Here is a 17,802-nt window from a genome sequence, read left to right as displayed (position 1 = left end):
TATTTGCTGTTGCTCACTAGTAAGCAATCCCAGCACTCTGTGTGGGCTGGAAATCCAGCCAACTGCTCAACTACAGATACTTTTATTGAATCATAGCATTTTCAAGTGTTCTTTGAAGTTTACACTATATTTAGCTATTCTCTGCTCCTGCCCCTACTTAATCTTATGCCCTAGCTTGCTCACTCTCACCCACTGATTAAGTAGGTTGGCACCAGACTCTCAGTTTTGAAACACCTAACCAGGTTTTCATTAGCCCACAGTGGTTCAGTGTGCCTGTGGACCACCCACCTCACCCCAGCAACATCTAGCAACATCTAGCTGATTGGCTCCTCTGCGGTGATGCTCATTGGGCTGTTTCCCTGCCCTTTCAGACCACGGAGCTGCTCATTGGGGGACTTTTTTGGCTCCGCCCATGCGACCCAGCCAATGGGCCTCTAGAGCAGGAGGATTGTGGGAGGAAGAGGTTGTTGGGGTGTGTGGCTTGTGGGAAGCCGGTGGTGGCAGTTGGGCTCTGAGGGTTTTTTCCTGAGGAGCTGTTTTGTTTATCTTGTGTGGTTCTAAAAATAAAGTTAGTTTCTTTTGACAAGTGGCTCCTGAATTGTGCCCAGCCAGACTGCAGCACCTTGGGGAGATGCATCCTACAATAATGGAAAACTCAGGACTAGAGGAAAGGCTGGCTGGGTTTGAATGTCTGATCCACCGTTCCTGAATGACCTAGGATGAGTTCTCTTTGAGCTTTAACTTAGTTGACTATAAAAAGTGGATTATGGCAATGTGAGACCATGGGACTATTGTTAGGATTAAATGAGATATTCTGTATAAAACATTCAGCACAGAGCTCATTCCATAGTAGGCACTTCATAGAGTTTAATTTCCACTACTGTGGCCTTGCATGTTAATAACTTTCCTCTCCACCCCAGTTCAGCTACCCAGGACAACGGCTACTCTGACTTACACCATCTTTGCATTTGAGAATATCTTGCTTCCTGAGCTTATTTCCTTTTGCCTCCATTGTACAGGTACTCTCAATACACACACCTTATGACTTTATGGAGACCTCCATTCCTTGGCCTTCCACTGCTTCCATCACATTCTTTAGCCAAGGTCTCTGTGGGCCAACACTTGTATTGCTCTCTTGACAACAGGTTGATTTCCTGGCTTTCTATGTTCTCATGTTCCCTGCAAAGCCTGGCCAAGGATTTAATTAACTTCTCACTTCCTGCACCTTAGGTGGCTTTTGCAGTAACCAACATGGAAGGCAATAGTGCCCTGGATAAGGCTAGCCAAAGAGAGAATGTGTTCAAAGTTGAACTTCTTAGCAAGGCTACTGGAATTCCTATTTATCACCGTCCCTCAGCTCTTGCTACTACTACATTTCCTTTAGGATCTCTGTCCCTGCAAGCTCTGCTCCAACAATCTGAATTATTTGCAGTCCTCTGATGCACCTAGCTATTTCCACTCATTGTTTGAGTCCCCCACCACAAATCTATATGCTGAAGTTCTAACTCCCAATGTGACTGTATTTGAATATATGATCATTGCAGAAGTTAAGGTTAAATGAAGGTATAAAAGTAGAACCCTTTCCTTAAAAAAGAGGTAGCAGAGAGCTCATTGTTTATCTCTCTGTATACTAGTATAGAGGAAAGGAAAGTGCCACCTGCAAGCCAGGAAGAGAGTCCTTATCTGAATATGACCCTAATGTTGGACTTCCAGCCTTTAAGACTGTGATAAATAAATAATTTCTGTTGCCTAAGCCACACAATCTATGTTATTTTATTATAGAAACTCCTCAGACTAAAATACTCCCTCCCCCTTGATGCTGAGAAGAAATCACCTGGAAGATGGCAGCTATATTTAGGTGAGTATACTAACATTGCAGGGGCATACCAGTAATAGTAGCAACATCTTTTAAAAAAGATTTTAAAAAATATACTTGTTCATGCATATTAATTACACAATTGGTGGGTTTGCACTCTGATGTTTGTATATCTGCATATATTGTTCTTTGATAATGCCTACCCTTCTTTCTACCCCCTCTTTCTCTCCACTTTCATCCTCCCCCCTCAAGTTCCTTTTCTCCTTCTTTAATGGTCTCTCCTCTACTTTCTAGTTCTAGATGATGATGATGATGATGATGATGACGACGATGAGGACGAGGACGACGACGACAACTATTATTATTTCACACTTAGGAATGAGAACATGTAATACTTGTCTTAGTGTGTCTGGCTTATTTTTTGTCATGATGTCATACAGTTCTATCCATTTTCCTACAAAAGAAGTGATTTTATTCTTTATGACTCAGAAATACTCCATTGTGCATATTCCTTATTTTCCTTATCATTCATCAGTTGATGGAACTTAGGCTGATTCCATATCTTGGATGTTGTTAATAGTACCACAATAAACATGAACATGAGTATCTCCCTAGGGTGCTGATTTTCTTTCCTTCATATATATATATATATTTTTTTCCCCCAATATTATAGCTGGGTCATATGGTAGTTCCACTTTTAGTGTTTTAAGGAACTTCCATTCTATTTTCCACAGTGGCTGTACTAATTTACATTCGAACTATGAGTGTGTAAGGACTCCTTTACTCCACCTCCTTGCCAGAATATTTTGTGCTGCTACTGCTGCTGCTGGTAATGGCAATGATAATTCTATCTCACCCGATGACTAGGGTGAGGTGGAATCTCAATGTAGTTTTGATTTGCATTTCTCTGATGTATAAGGCAATTAAGCATTATTTTTATATCTATTGGTTCTTTGTAGTTCTTCTGAGAAGTGTCCATTCAGATTATCTGCCTGCTTTTGGATTGGTTACTTGTTCTTTTGTTGAGTTTTTTGGAGTGCCCTCTATATTCAGTTGTTATTCTCCTGTCAGATGAATGACAGGCAAAGATTTTCTCCCATTTGTAGATTTTCTCTTCACTTTTTTGAGTGTTTCTGTTGTAGTGCAGGGGTTTTTAAATTTGATGTCATCCCACTTATCAACCCTGGCTTTTGTTTCCAGAGCTAATGGGCCTTATTTAGGTAAATGTCGTTTGTGTCACTTCTCAAAGTGTTTCCCTTGTGTTTTCTTCTAGTACTTTTGAAGTTTAAGTTATTACATTGAGGTCTTTGATCTCCTTTGAGCTGAATTTTGTACACAATGAGAAAGCTAGTTTCAACCTTCCACATGTAGATATTCAATATTCCCAGCACCATTTGTTGAAGAGCATGTCTTTCCTCCTCTATGTTTGGTTCGCCTGTCAAGAATCAATTGGTATAGATGCACGGGTATGTTCCTGGGTCTTCTATTCTCTTATACTCTATGTGTCTGCTTTCATGAGAATACCATGCCATTTTGGTTATTATGGCTTGGTAGCATATTTCAAAATCAGTTACTGTGATGTTTCCTGGGTTGTTCTTTTTTACTCAGAATTGCTTTGGCTATTTAAGGTCTTTTGTGCCTTCATGTGAATTTCAGGTTGGTTTTCTAGTTCTATGAAGAATGGCATTAGTATGGCATTAGTATTTTGATTAGGACTGTGTTGGATCTATATGTCACTTTACTTATTTATTTATTATTTTCCACAGTAGCTGTACTAATTTACATTCTAACTATGAGTGTGTAAGGATTCCTTTACTTGTGGGTAGTATGGGTAGTATGGGTATTAAAGCAAATTTTAATCTTCCCAATATATGAGCATGGGAGGTCTTTCCTTTTTTCTTTTTCTTAAAGTATCTTCTTCAATTTCTTTCTTTTGGGCTGCAGATATAGCTCAATTGGTAGAGTGCTTGCCTCATATGCACAAGGCCCTGGGTTTAATCTCCAGCAAAACACACACACACACACAAATGAAAAAAAAACCCTTCAATTTATTTCTTTGGTGTTTTAAAATTTTCTTTCTAGAAGTTATTATGGTTTGGCTCTGAAATGTACCCCCAAATCTTTGTGTCACCAATGCTTCAATGTTCAGAGGTGGGGCTTTAGGGAAGTGTTTGGATCATGAGACCTGTGACCTCATCAATAAATTAACCCATTGATGACAAAGGACTACAGGGAGTTTACACCTAGTTGAATACAGTAGGTCCCTTGGTGGGTGTGTCCTGTAAGACATTATCTTCTCCCTGATCCCTTCTCCTCTCTGCTTTCTAGCTGCTATTTGTTGAGCAGCTTTCCTGTTTCTGTTGGGGCCAGTTAATCATGGTCTCAATCCTCTGAAACCATGAGCTAAAATAAACTTTCTTCCTTTAACTTGTTCTTACCTGGTATTTGTTACAGTAAAAACAAACAAACAAACAAACTGACTAACAACAGAGGTCTTTCACCTCATTGGTGAGATTTACTCCTAGGTATCTCTTTTAGGCTATAGTGAATGGTATTGATTTCCTGATTTCTCAGTGAGTTCATTATTGGTGCATAGAAAAGCTACTTAATTTTTTATGTTAATTTTGTATCCTGCTACTTTGCTTAATTTCTTATCAGCTCAGAGTTTTTTGATGGAGTCTTTAGGGTTTTCTAACATAGAATCCTATTACTTGTAAACAGGGATAATTTGACAGTGTCATTTCCAATTTATTTTCCTTTTATTTATTTCTCTTGCCTAATTTCTCTGGCTAAAATTTCAAATATATTAAATTACAGTGGTGAGAATGGACACCCTTGTCTCATTTCTGACTTAGAGGAAATGTTTCAGTTTTTCCCCATGGAATATGATGTTGACTATGAGTTTGTCATATATAGCCTTTATATGATCCATCTGTACCTAATCTATTCAGGGATTTTTTTCATGAAGTGATGCTAAAATTTATTAAAGGTGTTTTATGCATCTATTGAAATGATGATTATGTGATTTTTATTCTTGATTTTAGTTATATGTTGTATCATGCTTACTGATTTGTGTATGGTGAACTGTACTTGCATCCATGGAGTGAAAACAAAGTGATAATTTTAAAAGTGCCAATGAATGAAATTTGCAAACATTTTATTGAGGATTTAAAAATGTATAGTTTCCAATGAAATTGGCTATAGATTTTCTGTTGTACCCTTATCAGATTTTGGTAATAAGGTAATATTGGCTATGTAGAATGAGTTTAGAAGAGGAGGAGAAGGAGGAGGAGTCCTCCTCCTCCTCCTCCTCCTCCTCCTCCTCCCCCTCCTCCACCTCCTCCTCCTCCCCCTCCTCTCTTCTTCTTTGCATAAAACAGTTTGAGGAACATTGGTATTAGTTTTTTTTTTTTTTTAAATTCTGGTAAAATTTAGTAGTGAATCCATCTGGTCCTGCACTTTTATTTATTGGAGACTTTTATTACTACTTTATTCTCATTGCATATCATTCATTGATATAGTTTTTTGTATTCTTTTGATTCACTTTTGGTACTTATGTCTAAAAATTTGTCTGTTTCTTCTAGATTTTCCTGTTATTGGCATTTAGTATTTCAAAATATTCCCTAATGATCCTGTCAATTTCAGTGTTATCTGTTGTAATATCTCCATTTTCATCTCTAATTTTATTTGTTTTTTCATCTTCTTTCTCTTTTGGTTAGTTTAGTTAAGAGTTTGATGATTTTGTTTTATCTTTCTAAAGAACCAACTATTTGTTTCATTGATCCTTTGCATTGTTATTTTCAGTCTTCATTTATTTCTGCCCCATTTTTATGATTTTTCCCCCTTCTACTGATTTTGGATTTAGTTCTGTTGTTTTAAGGACTCTGAGATGCATCATCAGGTTATTTATTTGAGATCCTTCTACTTTTTTAAATTTAGGAACTCATAGTTATAAGCTTTCCTTTTAGTATTACTTTTTCTATATCCCACAGATTTGGGTATATTGTGTTTCCATTTTCACTGAGTCTAAAATTTTTAAATTTCTCTCCTGATATTCAGTGACTCACTGTTCCTTTGAAAATTTGTTATTCAATCTCCTTGTGTTTTTATAATTCCTAAAGTTTCTGTCACTGTTGATTTCTAGTTTCATTCCATTCTGATAAGATGCAAGAAATATTTTAATTGTTTTGAATTTATTAAAACTTGCTTTATAGCCAAATATGTGATCGATTTTGGAAACTATTCTATGTGCACATGAAAACAATGCGTCTTCTGAAGCTATTTTATGGAATATTTTGCAATTGTTGGGTAAGTTCATTTAATCTATATTGTAATTTAATTCTGATATACTTGATTTTTGTGTTAATGATGTCCATTGACGTTAGCCACCATTATTGTATTGGGACCTATTTCTCCCTAAAAGAATGTCCAGTAGGTTTTGTTTTATGAAAACAGGGCTCCAACTTTTAATGTGTATGTATTCATAATCATTATAACTTCTTGATAAATTATCTCTTTCATCAATATGTAGTGGACTTCTTTGTCTCTTGCAACTGACTTTAGCTTAAAATCTGTTTTGTAAGATATGAGTATAGCTATTCCTGATTGCTTTTGTATTTCATTTGCTTGGAATATAATTTTCAGTCTGTGTACGTCTACACCAGTGTCCTAAATTTCTTACATATAATTGAGTCTTATTTTTTAATTCAACCAGACAGTTTTTAAATTGGAGGATTAAGGCCATTTACGTTTAAAGGTATGATTGAAAGCTATGTACTTGTTCCTATCATTTTGTTGTTTTCCCTCTGGTGGTTTTGAACATTGTTTCTTGTCTGTTATTCATCTTAGATATTTGATGATTTTCTGTATAAATGCTCTTTGATTCTTTCATAATTCCCATTTGCTTATGTATACTTCTAGTGACATTTCTTTTCTTTTTTTTTTTTCATGATTGTGTTTATCTTTCATCCTCTTCTGGGTATAGGATTCCTTTAAGTAGTCTCTGTAATTCTGGTTAAATGGTCATGAAATCTCTTAGTTTATGCTTGTTATGGAAGATCTTTATTTCTCCATCAATTCTGAAGGGCAACTTTCCTGTATAAATAATCTAGGTTCAAAGTTATTTTCTTTTAGGACACCAAATAAATCATTCCATTCTCTCTCTCTTATTCTTTAATATTTTCTCCAAGAAATCTGTTGTTGTTGTTGTTCTGATCGGTTTATCTTTAAACATTACTTGGCTTTACTTGTTTAATGCTTTTAATGTTCTTTGTTCTGTACTTCTTGCCATCTAACTCTAATATATCAAGGGTAGGTTCTGTTCAGGTCATGTCTATTTGGGTTTCCAAATGACTCTTGTACCTGTATGCCCATGTCTTGCCCAAGATTTGGGAATTTTTCTGCTTCTATTTTGCTGAATAGGTTTTTAGGTTTTCTGTATTTTTACTCAGCCTATAACATTGCTCTTTCCATGGTGTCCCAGTTATCTTGCATGTTCTGTTCATTTTTTATTATTTTTTTATTAATGTTTAAATATGATAATTGTTCAACCAATTATCCATCCCTATCTTATTGGGAAGTACAGGGTACAGGGTAATGACTTATCCATCCCTATCTATCAATTATTCATTATCTATCTTACTGAAGACAATAAGATAATTGTCTTTAAGCCTTGATAGATTTCTTCTGCTTAGTCTATTGGTGAGTTTTTGACAGATTTTGTATCTGACTCATTAAGCTTTCCATTTCCAATAATTTTGGTTCTTTTCCAATTGAATTTCTCATTCATATGCTGCATTGTCTTCCTTAATTCACTCAGCTGTTTATTTGTATGTTCTTGGAATTCATCAAGGTTTTAAAAATTATCCTTTTGGGTTCTTTGTCAGACATTTTATACCTTTATGTATATTTGGAATCAGTCAATAGATTTATGGACTTTAGGATGTATCATATTGATTTTATTTTTTCATATTTTTTATGTTTCTATGTTGAGATTTATGCATCTGTTGAGATTTCTATTTCTTCCACTTTTACATGAGGGCCTTCTTTGTAAACAGCCTTCTCTCAATAATGTTCCCTGAGATAATGGGTTGTTGTATACTGTTGAGGTTGATTCCAGTTGAATTTCAGACTGTTGTTTCTCTATGGCCTCTTTGGTATAAATAGAGGGACTTGACAGAATGCATAATGTGTGAGAGCTTGAGAGACCTAATTCCTCTGTAGCTCTTGCAAGATTGGGGTCCCTCAGGTAATTCAGATAGGTGTGTTGTAGTCAGCAGGATATATGGGGTGTACCCTTTGTCCATACCCCTTCAGTTTTATCTGTACTTCCTACTCTGAAATGGGGGTAACCTATACTGAGGTCCCTCATAGATAGAATATGCAGGACTATTGGGTCAATGTTTAGGGGCAAAATGTCAGGATACCTCTATCCATGCCTCCTTGGGGTCTGGTTAATTGAGAGCTTTTATTTACACTGTTATTTAAATTGAAGTATCTGCCAAGGCTCAAGCAGAGTTAGCTCATGTCTGGAATAGCATTTAGCTTCTTGGAAATGGGATGGGAGTGTATCTCAGTTCAAGACCACCCACCAAACATGGTCAAAGTGACTAGCTCCATCTCCAGCATCACATAGAAAGAGAAAAACAAATGGCAACAATGAAACAAACCAGATAAAGAAATAAAGTAAAACTAAGTACAAAAATTAACTACAATATCAGTGACACAGAAGAAAGTCAAAAGTGGTACAGAATTAACTAAAAAGTTAAAAAAATAGCAAAAATAAAATTAATTTACAAATTTAAAAATATAAAAGAAAGGGGGAAAATCAATTCAAAAAGAAGAAAAGTTTAAAAATTTTAAAAAAGGAGAAGTAGGAGAGAACTAAAATGCAAATAAATATAAAAGAAAAAAAACAAGAGAAGAGAAAAATTAAATATTAAAATTAGGAGAAAATAGAGAAAAAATATTTTCTAATAAATAAGAGCAATAGCAAAGAGTATTAATAAAGAGTAAAAATTTCTTCCCTGTTGATATGCTTAATTGTGTAGTCAAGTGTGGATGTTTACAACAACCTATGTCAATCAGAGCTTCTTTCTATGTCTTCTTAGTTTGCACACCCTGGGTTATAGCAAATACCAGGGATCTTTCACCATCAACATTTTCCTTTGTTGTGCTCACCAGGTGACCAGGGGAGCAGTTTGTGGTCAGAGCCAGCTGAAATATCTCTCAGATGCCCTGAATGCCAAAATGGACTAGGGCAGAACTCAGAGCTCCCTAGGCAAAGATTTTCTCTAGAGTTATTTGGGCTGCCCACTCCTAGAGCAGGGCAGACACTACCACTGCAGTGTGTCAGGGACTCGGTGCCTTTTGTGCTGTATGTTCTGAGTATAGGAAGGAATTTTGGACTTAATTATTTGTGCCAGGGGAAGGGTCGTGATGGGCTGCACATTCCATGGCCCATCATTATGGTCTTCCTAGACTTAGCTCTTCCTAAAATCAGACCTGACCGGTCATTACCCTGTATTCCTGCAGCCAGTTTCCCAACCTGCTGCTATTTGAAGGGGAAGTATCCTATGTTCCCATATGTGTTCAAGCCCAGTTCTCCTCCCCTGCAAAGAAATCTCAGTGGGTTTGTATCAGGGGATCCCCCAGTGAGCCAAACTAACTCTCAAGGCCATTGACCACTGATCTAAGTTTAACAATATTGCCTCAAGGGCCTGGAGATACAAAAAATGCAAGGAACTTTGACTCCCAGAATAATCAACTCAGACAAGACCTAACTGAGATGGCTCTTTTTTTCCAGTACCATGAAAAAATAATTGGCAAGTTTATAGAACATCTCCAGATTCAGTTTGCTATGCAGTTTCTAAGTCTGTTGTCTGTTTAGAGTATATTTCAGCAAGGTGCTGATTCCTGTGTTTCTGGTACTCACTGGGACTCCCACTCTCTCACTTCTACCTATGACCTCTGCTGTGATGCCAGGTGATTGGTGTGGAGGGCTCCATTTCACCCTGTTCCACTATACAACATTTTGGGGGTTTCTACAAATCTCTATCTATTATTGAACTCCAGCATTTTCCCATAGTCACCAACCTCAGTAGGTCTCCAGTTGTTTTTATTTTATCTCATGAGTAAGCAGGTGAGTTCTAGGTGCCTATAATCTGACATCTTTAATTGTTTTAGGAGCATCTTTAGGGGAAAACAACTCATCCTATTGACCTGAGGCCAGTAGGTCTTGTTTGAACATCATCCTTATAGAGCAAATATCTTGTCACTTTTTTGGGCATCTTTATATAGTGAAACTCAATATGTAGTCTTCTGAAAAAATTCCAGATAAGCAGATGTAAGTACATGCTGATCTTGACTTCCTCTTTGGTCTAGATGGTCATTTGATAATAAGAAAGATTTTAGGTCATGTATGTCGGACTGGATGTCACTAGGAACATTTCCTTTATATTTTTCATTCCCATTGTTACAGTCATGAGGAATACGATGGTTCTGATTTCTTTCTTTTTTTGTAGTGCTGGGAATCAAGCTCAGGGTCTCATATGTATTGGGCAAGTACTATACTGCTAAGTTATATTTCTGGTCCTAATGGCTCAGATTTCTAAAATAAATATTGCAACACCATCACCACCATCACCACCACCACCACCACCACCACCAATAACAACAACAACAACAACAAAACTGGAGAATACAGTCCTCACATACATCTTCAATAAAGAGAATGGATTTTAAAACTTCTTCCAGCATGTGATTAATCTAAACCACTGGAAATGTTAAACTTCCCATCTGCCTGCCCTTATTCCTCCCAGACCCATCCCCAAAAGTTTAATATTTCACCTCAAAGATTGCAGGTGGGATTAATACTTTATCAGTTTGCTAGAATTTTATAATTGCACAAGCTTTTCAATTTTTATTTTTTTAATGTTATATATTAGTAGTTATAAACAAATGACCCTTAGGCCAAATCTGACCAGCATGTGTAATAGTTTTGATCCGCACAGCTTTTGACAAAAGTTGAATTTGAATGCCTTAGGCAGAGTGTTCATTCTTCAGTCAGCTTGGTTTCTATTTCCTCTGTCTCTTTTCCCTGACTCACACACTTACATTACTTGCTTGATTCCTTCCTTGAAGGCATTTGAAATTGCATCCCCTACTCTGTATTGGTGTGATTTTTTTTTTTTTTTGTAAATAGACTACATAGAGAAAAGTACACACTATCATAAGTGTATAGTTCCATGAATTATTCCCAGGGGAACACACCCATGCAACTCTAAGCAAGGTCAATAAAATAGAACTTTATTGACATTAGAAGTTTTATCATCTTCATTTGTGTTCCCCCCTAACAAATTCTAAGGCAAAGTTAAGGCTACACGTGATCCCAAGAAAACACCGTGAAGATATGAATTTCTGATAGAAGTACATCGTTGTATTGGATTTCTTTTAGATTTTCCCCCCTTATTTTATTATCTTAGCCTGTTTTGTGCTCATATTACAAAATATTTGAGAAGATAACTTATAATGAATAGAAATTTGTTTCCTGACAGTTCTTGTGGCTGGGAAGTCTAAAATCAAAGTGAGAGCATTTGATGAGGGCCTTTTTGCTGCATTATAACTTGGGTGAGAGAGAGAGAAAAGGAACCTAGCTTCTCCTTTTGTAAGAAATTCACTCCAGCAATAATAGAATTATTCCATTTGTGAGAGTTTTGTCCTCTTGATATAATCACTTCTGAAAGGTCACACTTCTCAATACTATTTCATTGAGGATTCCAACACATGATCTTTGGGGGACATATTCAAATGATACACTCCTCCAGTCCCACAAAATTGATTGTCCTTTTCAAATGAAAAAGTATATTCATTTTATCTCAATAATCCCCAAACTTCAGCATCAAGTCAAAGTCCAAAGTCGAGAGCCTCGACTAAAGGAGGTACAGGTAAGATTTAAGGCATAATTCATCCCGATTAAAGTTCCCTCTAGCTGTGAGCCTGTGAAATTAAAATATTTTGTGGGCTTTGCAAAATACAAGATGAAGAAGACATAGAATAGACAGTCCTATTCCAAAAGGAACAAATAGGCAATAAAAAAAGGATTAACAGGCCATGAGTAAATCTAAAATCCCAAATTATTTCACTTCATCTATGCCTCCTGGGCACACTGGGGGTTTGCGCCCCGAAAGTCTTGGGAAGCCCTGTTCCCATGGGTTGGAGAGCTATATAGCAGCCATCACAGGTCGGAGTCTCATGCCTGAAGCTTTCCCAGGATGATATTTCTCTACAGTTCTGAAGGTTTGGAGATACCTATGACCTTGCTCAGTGGGAACTCCCTGTGGCACCTCTAATCATGCAGCAATATTTATTGAAGGATTTTTTTCCCCTCGCCTTTGATGCTATCAGCAAGTTTTGGTCCCTTTAGGAGGTAAGGCCTAGTGGAAGGAAGTTAAGAAATTTCTTCAGGAGGATATTGGAACCCTGCATCCTTCTTCTTTCTCTCTTTGTTTCCTGGGTGCCATGAGGTATTTTCCTCTGCCATGTATTCCTGCCTTGCCACAGACCCAAAGGCATTCGGATCAAGCAACTATGAACTAAAATCTCTGAAACTTGTGAGCCAAAATAATATTTTTATTCTTATAAATTGATTATCTCAGCTATGTTGTCACAGCAGTAGAAAGCTAAGACCTTATCCTCTTACTTTTCTTTTATTTCTGCACATCATATTTTAGATATACATCTTTTATGAATGGATTGAACTTTTAAATCTAGTACAATAATCTTGTTATTTTAATTGAAGTATTTAGTCCATATACAACTGCCAATATATTTGTCATTTAAAGTTATACCCTATTGATTCTGTCCTAATAATTCCTAACTTTTCTTTTCCTTCTTAACTTCCTATAGAATAATTATAATAACACATATATCCTATATAAATGTTGGCGTATTTAAAATATTCCATTGTGTCTCTCTTTTGTCCAGGAACTTATTTTTCATAACTTAGGTGTATAACCCTGGAGAGCCAACATACCTTCTTGACATTAAAATCTAATATAAGTTAGTACTGTTTCTACATACAAAAAATTCAAGGACTTTAAAGTCTTTAACTCTGTAAATCTCTTTATTTTGTTTATTTTATTTTGTTCATTATTGTCATGTATATTTTTTACTTTTGTTTTAAGTTTTGTCAAGAAGAGTTCAAACATGAAAATTAGAGAGAATAGTTTAAGAACCCATGTACTTACCATCAAGCTTCAGTAATTTTCAATTTCGGAAAATCTGTATCACTGCCCAGCATTGCCCTCAAATTGTTTTGAAGTAAATAAAAGACATATTTTTAGTTTATCTATACATAGTTTAGGATGTATCCTTAAAATATGAGCACACTTTTAAAAATAAAATATAAGTGAATTCAGTTAATAGTTTTTATTTACTTAAATTCAAGATTTTGATTTTACATAATCTCATCATTTTCCTATGTTCTAATTCTCTGTTTGACTTAAAAAAAATCTGCACCACTTTGTGGTGCTTTGAATCCATGGTTTAATGTCTTTCAGGAGTTTGGGGAAATTACCGGCCATCATACCCTTAACTATTGTTTCTGTCCACTCTATCTTATCTCTCTCTGAGGGTTTTTTTCACTGTGCCCATATGCTGTTTACTTTCTTTCTGTAGTTTCCATCCTTCATTTTTCCATGCTTCAATCTGATTATTTCCTTCTGACTATTCTCCAGTTCAATAATTTCTCTTCAGCTATATTTAATTGACTGCTAAGTTCTACTATTGTATTCTTAGTTTTAGTTATGTTAAAATTTTAATTTTTTAAGTTTCCTGTTGTTTCTTTCTAGGACTTTCAGTCTTTCAGTTTCTTGAACAGATTAGCAATAGTTTTAAATTTTATAACTGTTAATTCCAATTGCTAGATCTCTTGTGCCACCATTTTCCTTGCCTACTTTTCTCCTTTTCTCTTGCCTTTTGCATTCCTGATTACTTTTATGAAATGAAAAATTGTAAATGAAAAAGTATATAATTTAACATTTTTGATAATATTATCATACTCTAAAGTGGATTTACTTTTGTTCTGAAAGATAGCTTAGGTACATACAGAGGTAGCACATAAATCATCTGATTCCATTTTGTGTTGGAGGTTTCTTTTAGTCTTTGTGAGAGCTGGTCTATTTTCAGTTTACTCTTATAAGTTGTAGCATGTCAGTAGCCCCATCAGAGATATTGGTATTAAAAAAATTGCTATGCCTGGGCAGAGAAATTTTTGTCCTATAAGTCCAATAAGACTACTAAAGACTCTATTCTGCTTCTGCTTTTAAATTGATTCCTAGATGGGAATAGTAGTATCAAGTAATGTAATTAACCTTGGAGTTCTCTTTTATAAGGTATCTTGGTCATTCAAGCCTTAGCTATTTTGGTAGTCATATGATGCCCTCTAATAATTTTTAAAATTTGTTCAGATTTTCTAATACTGTAGGCAGCAGAGTTTGTCTAAAATGAACCACCTCAAAATTTTTGAAAGCTGAAGGCATAATATGTTTTTGAGCTAACATTATTTATCATGCAGCTTTCTATAATTCAAACCAGTTTATTTACATGTTATGACATGTAAATAGAAATATGAATGTGTGTTTTTGCTTGTCTGTTTATCATTGTCACTGGTTTATGGTTCTTTTTTTTCTTTCTTCTTTTTAGGAAATTACTTCTTTAGTTTAAAAAGTTTGCTGTTTTCTTTGGAAAATATGTGATGGTTTAATAGAAATAAAAACAGATTACAAAAATCAAAGCTCCTTGGCATACGATAATAGACAGTCAAAAGTGAAAAAAATAAAAAAGTGAAGATAAAACAAAGGCTAGATACAGCAAGGTAACATTGAGAAATGTCTAGTGGCAGCTGAAAATTTTAAAAACACAAAATATTCTAAGATAATCTACTTTGCATTGCTATAATATCCTTGCCACCTCTAAGTTTTTGCACTCTTAGAGAATACATAGTTTCAGAGAATATGGGTTATGGCACTGTAATTAGAGAAATGTGATGAAACAAGTTGTGATGCTCTCAATCAGGTATTTTGCATCCCAGGATTTACTGGATGATGATAATCACTCTCTACTCCTCTACAGCTGTGAGAGTGAATAATGGGGCTTCTGTTTATAGGAATGACTGAAGGAGATTTCCCCCTTCACATGTCCCACCTTTTGGGCTTAGGTGGTTCTTACATTCTCTATATTTTTTAAATGTTTTTTTTTTTCTTTTTTAGTTGTAGATAGACACAATACCTTTATTTTGTTTATTTATTTTTATGTGGTGCTGAGGATCGAACCCAGTGCCACACACCTGCTAAGGGAGTGTTGTACTACTGAGCCACAACTCCAGCCCTTCTTTATACTTTTTAATGGTGTCTTTCTCATAGCTCAAGTAGCTCAGGTTGTGTCAACTTTCCTCAGAGTCTTGCTACAATACATAGGCAAAGAAAGGGGGATCCAGGTTGGGAATGAGGCATAACTAAGGTTCTCCTATAGGTTAAAGTCATATTTTTCATATTTTGGCTCAAGGCTAAATTCCAAGAACTCCTTTGCCGGTACTGCAGCTGGGATGACAGCACAGGTTGACCTGTACTAAATAGATCTTTTTGAAAGTCATCTACTATCAAGACTTAAAAATTTGTTTGCATTTTAACACATTTATATGCCACTGATATTCCATTATAGTCTGACCCAAATTAAGGTAATATGACAGCCATCTTGCTCCCAGAGCTCAGGACTCCAGCCAGGCTTAGTCTGGAACCTCTGTGAGTCTCATTTGCCCACTGTCTTCTCTGGCCTTATGGAATGCTACTCTCTTCCTGGTTGTATTTTCCTTTTCTTTTTGAATATGAACTCTACCAATCTGGCCTCTAAACATTCCTATTGGGGTCTTCCCTTTATAGATCACCTTCTTTCTTGATATTTTGCCATTTCCCTTCCAGAAGTGCTGTGCTTGCACATCTACGGAGTAGGCCATTCCCAAAGTTTACATGTAAACATTCAGATCCTGGATATCAGCTTACTTTCTCATACCCCTCCAGCAGAGGTGCTACACCTTCACTTGCACTTTGAAAGCAGTACCACAGGATTTAATCTGCAAAGTACTTGACACTTCTCTTTTTATTATTGAATAGAGATCTTTCTGGTTCATTTCTTAGGATGTATTACTTAAGTTCCCAATATGGGATGACATGGCGATATTATCTTAGTGAACTAGGGAGACTGCTATGTATAGGAAAACCCTGTAGAACCCTTTGGGGATATTAACAATGGTATTTCCAATTCTGAATATAAGAACTTATTTTTATATTTCACTGGTATATAAATGTGTTAAATTTGTTAAAGGAAATATTCAAACATCAGTTTTATAGAAATTGCTCCTGAGTTTACTGATAGCACTGCGTTTCTATTGGTAGAATAATCAAAAGCAGGAGCCATAGGGATTGTGCACACAACTTCTTCCTCTCCCACTGAAACAGTTGCTTACCTGTGATGGCCAGCTGAGTCACAAAGAAGGTCATTCTGGACTTCCTTTTCCTCCTCCATGTGGAGAATAGCACGATTGCATTTCCAACAATGGTGAATACAAAGAGGACCCACAGGGTTATCAACTGCTCAGTCTGTAAGGAGCAGAGAAACACAGAACAGCTGTACTGTAAGGACCAGGCTACTTCTCTGAATGTACAGTGCAGGCATTGGTGCTGGATGTGTTCCTTCTGTCCCTTATCCTCCCATATGGAAGTTTGAGTCTCAAGAGAATGATGACAACATAGTCCACATTTACATCAGCAGCACAGTAAATTAATGTGCCTTAAAATATTTTTAGAAATGTATAGCAAGAGACTAAAACAAACAACAGAAGTTTTATTCTTTGGCCAAGTAATTTTAACTCCATGGGAAAGTTCAAGGTGTGAAAAAGAACACTGAATCACAAAGATTGTAGTGCATACTTATTATAAGAAGAAATTGGAAATTGAATAAAGATAACAAGATAGTTAAGTGAATCAAGCATTTCAATTCAGTGAACTATTGTGTAACGATTAACAGTGACAACCTTGAAGACTCTATGACTAGATTAAAAATACTTATAGTATAATGGTAAGTGGGAAAACATGGTAAAATTATATATTGGGTATGATTACAACTCTACAAAATTATACACATAGGAAAAAGGCTGAAGTATACTAAAATTTTAAGAGTGGTTATTTTAGGGTAGAATGATTATGGGTTCTCTTTTCTATCCTTTGGCAGAATTTCATAAGACTGTATTATTAAAGTTCTGCTGAAATATGTGTAATTAGTAAAACAATAACAAAAAGCATGAATGCCTCTCATTTATAATGCCAATACTTCATAAAAAGCCTCCCCTGATTCTTCAAATGGGTCTTGTTATTGGTGTGATGTCTGTGGCCCAGAATGAACAGAGGCCAAGGCACCAGAATGAGCTAGACTCAGGATGCAGAACAAGCTGATGGGAAGAGTGTGTGGCCACAGGGATGCTTGAGAAACTTGAACTCAAAGCCAAATGGCCCAACAGAGACATCAGCTCAAAAGGTCTGGGCAGGGTTGTTGTAAGAATGCACAGATCTGAGACTGAAGCCACAGAGCTTCTGTTTGGAGGAGAAGAAGAGCCAGAAGAAATTCCCTGTGGTTGTTAAATTTTATGTATCAACCTGATTAGGCTGTGGGTGTTCAGATGTTTGGTCAAACCCTAGTTTAAGTGTTATGATAAGGATATTTTATAGATGTAATTAACATCTGATATTACTTGACACAGAGTGAAGCAGATGACCCTCACTAATGTGGGTGGACCTTAGCCGGTGAGTTGGCTTACAGTGGGGTGACATCCTAGCGGGCACATTCTAAATTGAAAATTTCATAAGTTATAAGTGTATGTAATACATCTAACCTACTGAACATCCTAATTTAGCATAGCCAACCTTAAATGTGCT

General features: G+C 36.0%; 1 protein-coding gene across 3 annotated transcripts in view; it reads right to left on the bottom strand.

Annotated features, from left to right (window-relative positions):
* Positions 1 to 17,802, bottom strand: part of Npsr1 (neuropeptide S receptor 1) — a 189,519-nt gene that overhangs the window by 138,950 nt on the left and 32,767 nt on the right. For 2 of the 3 annotated variants that reach the window (XM_076863874.2, XM_076863893.2), the window contains exon 2: positions 16,338 to 16,470. In XM_076863874.2, the coding sequence (XP_076719989.1) occupies positions 16,338 to 16,470 (133 nt within the window). The remainder of the gene's footprint in view (positions 1 to 16,337; positions 16,471 to 17,802) is intronic. The other variant, XM_076863883.2, reaches the window with a different exon arrangement.

This window comes from Callospermophilus lateralis, chromosome 1, assembly GCF_048772815.1.
Source record: "Callospermophilus lateralis isolate mCalLat2 chromosome 1, mCalLat2.hap1, whole genome shotgun sequence".
Taxonomy (NCBI): Eukaryota; Metazoa; Chordata; class Mammalia; order Rodentia; family Sciuridae; genus Callospermophilus; species Callospermophilus lateralis.
This window is presented reverse-complemented; position numbering and strand designations above follow the sequence as displayed.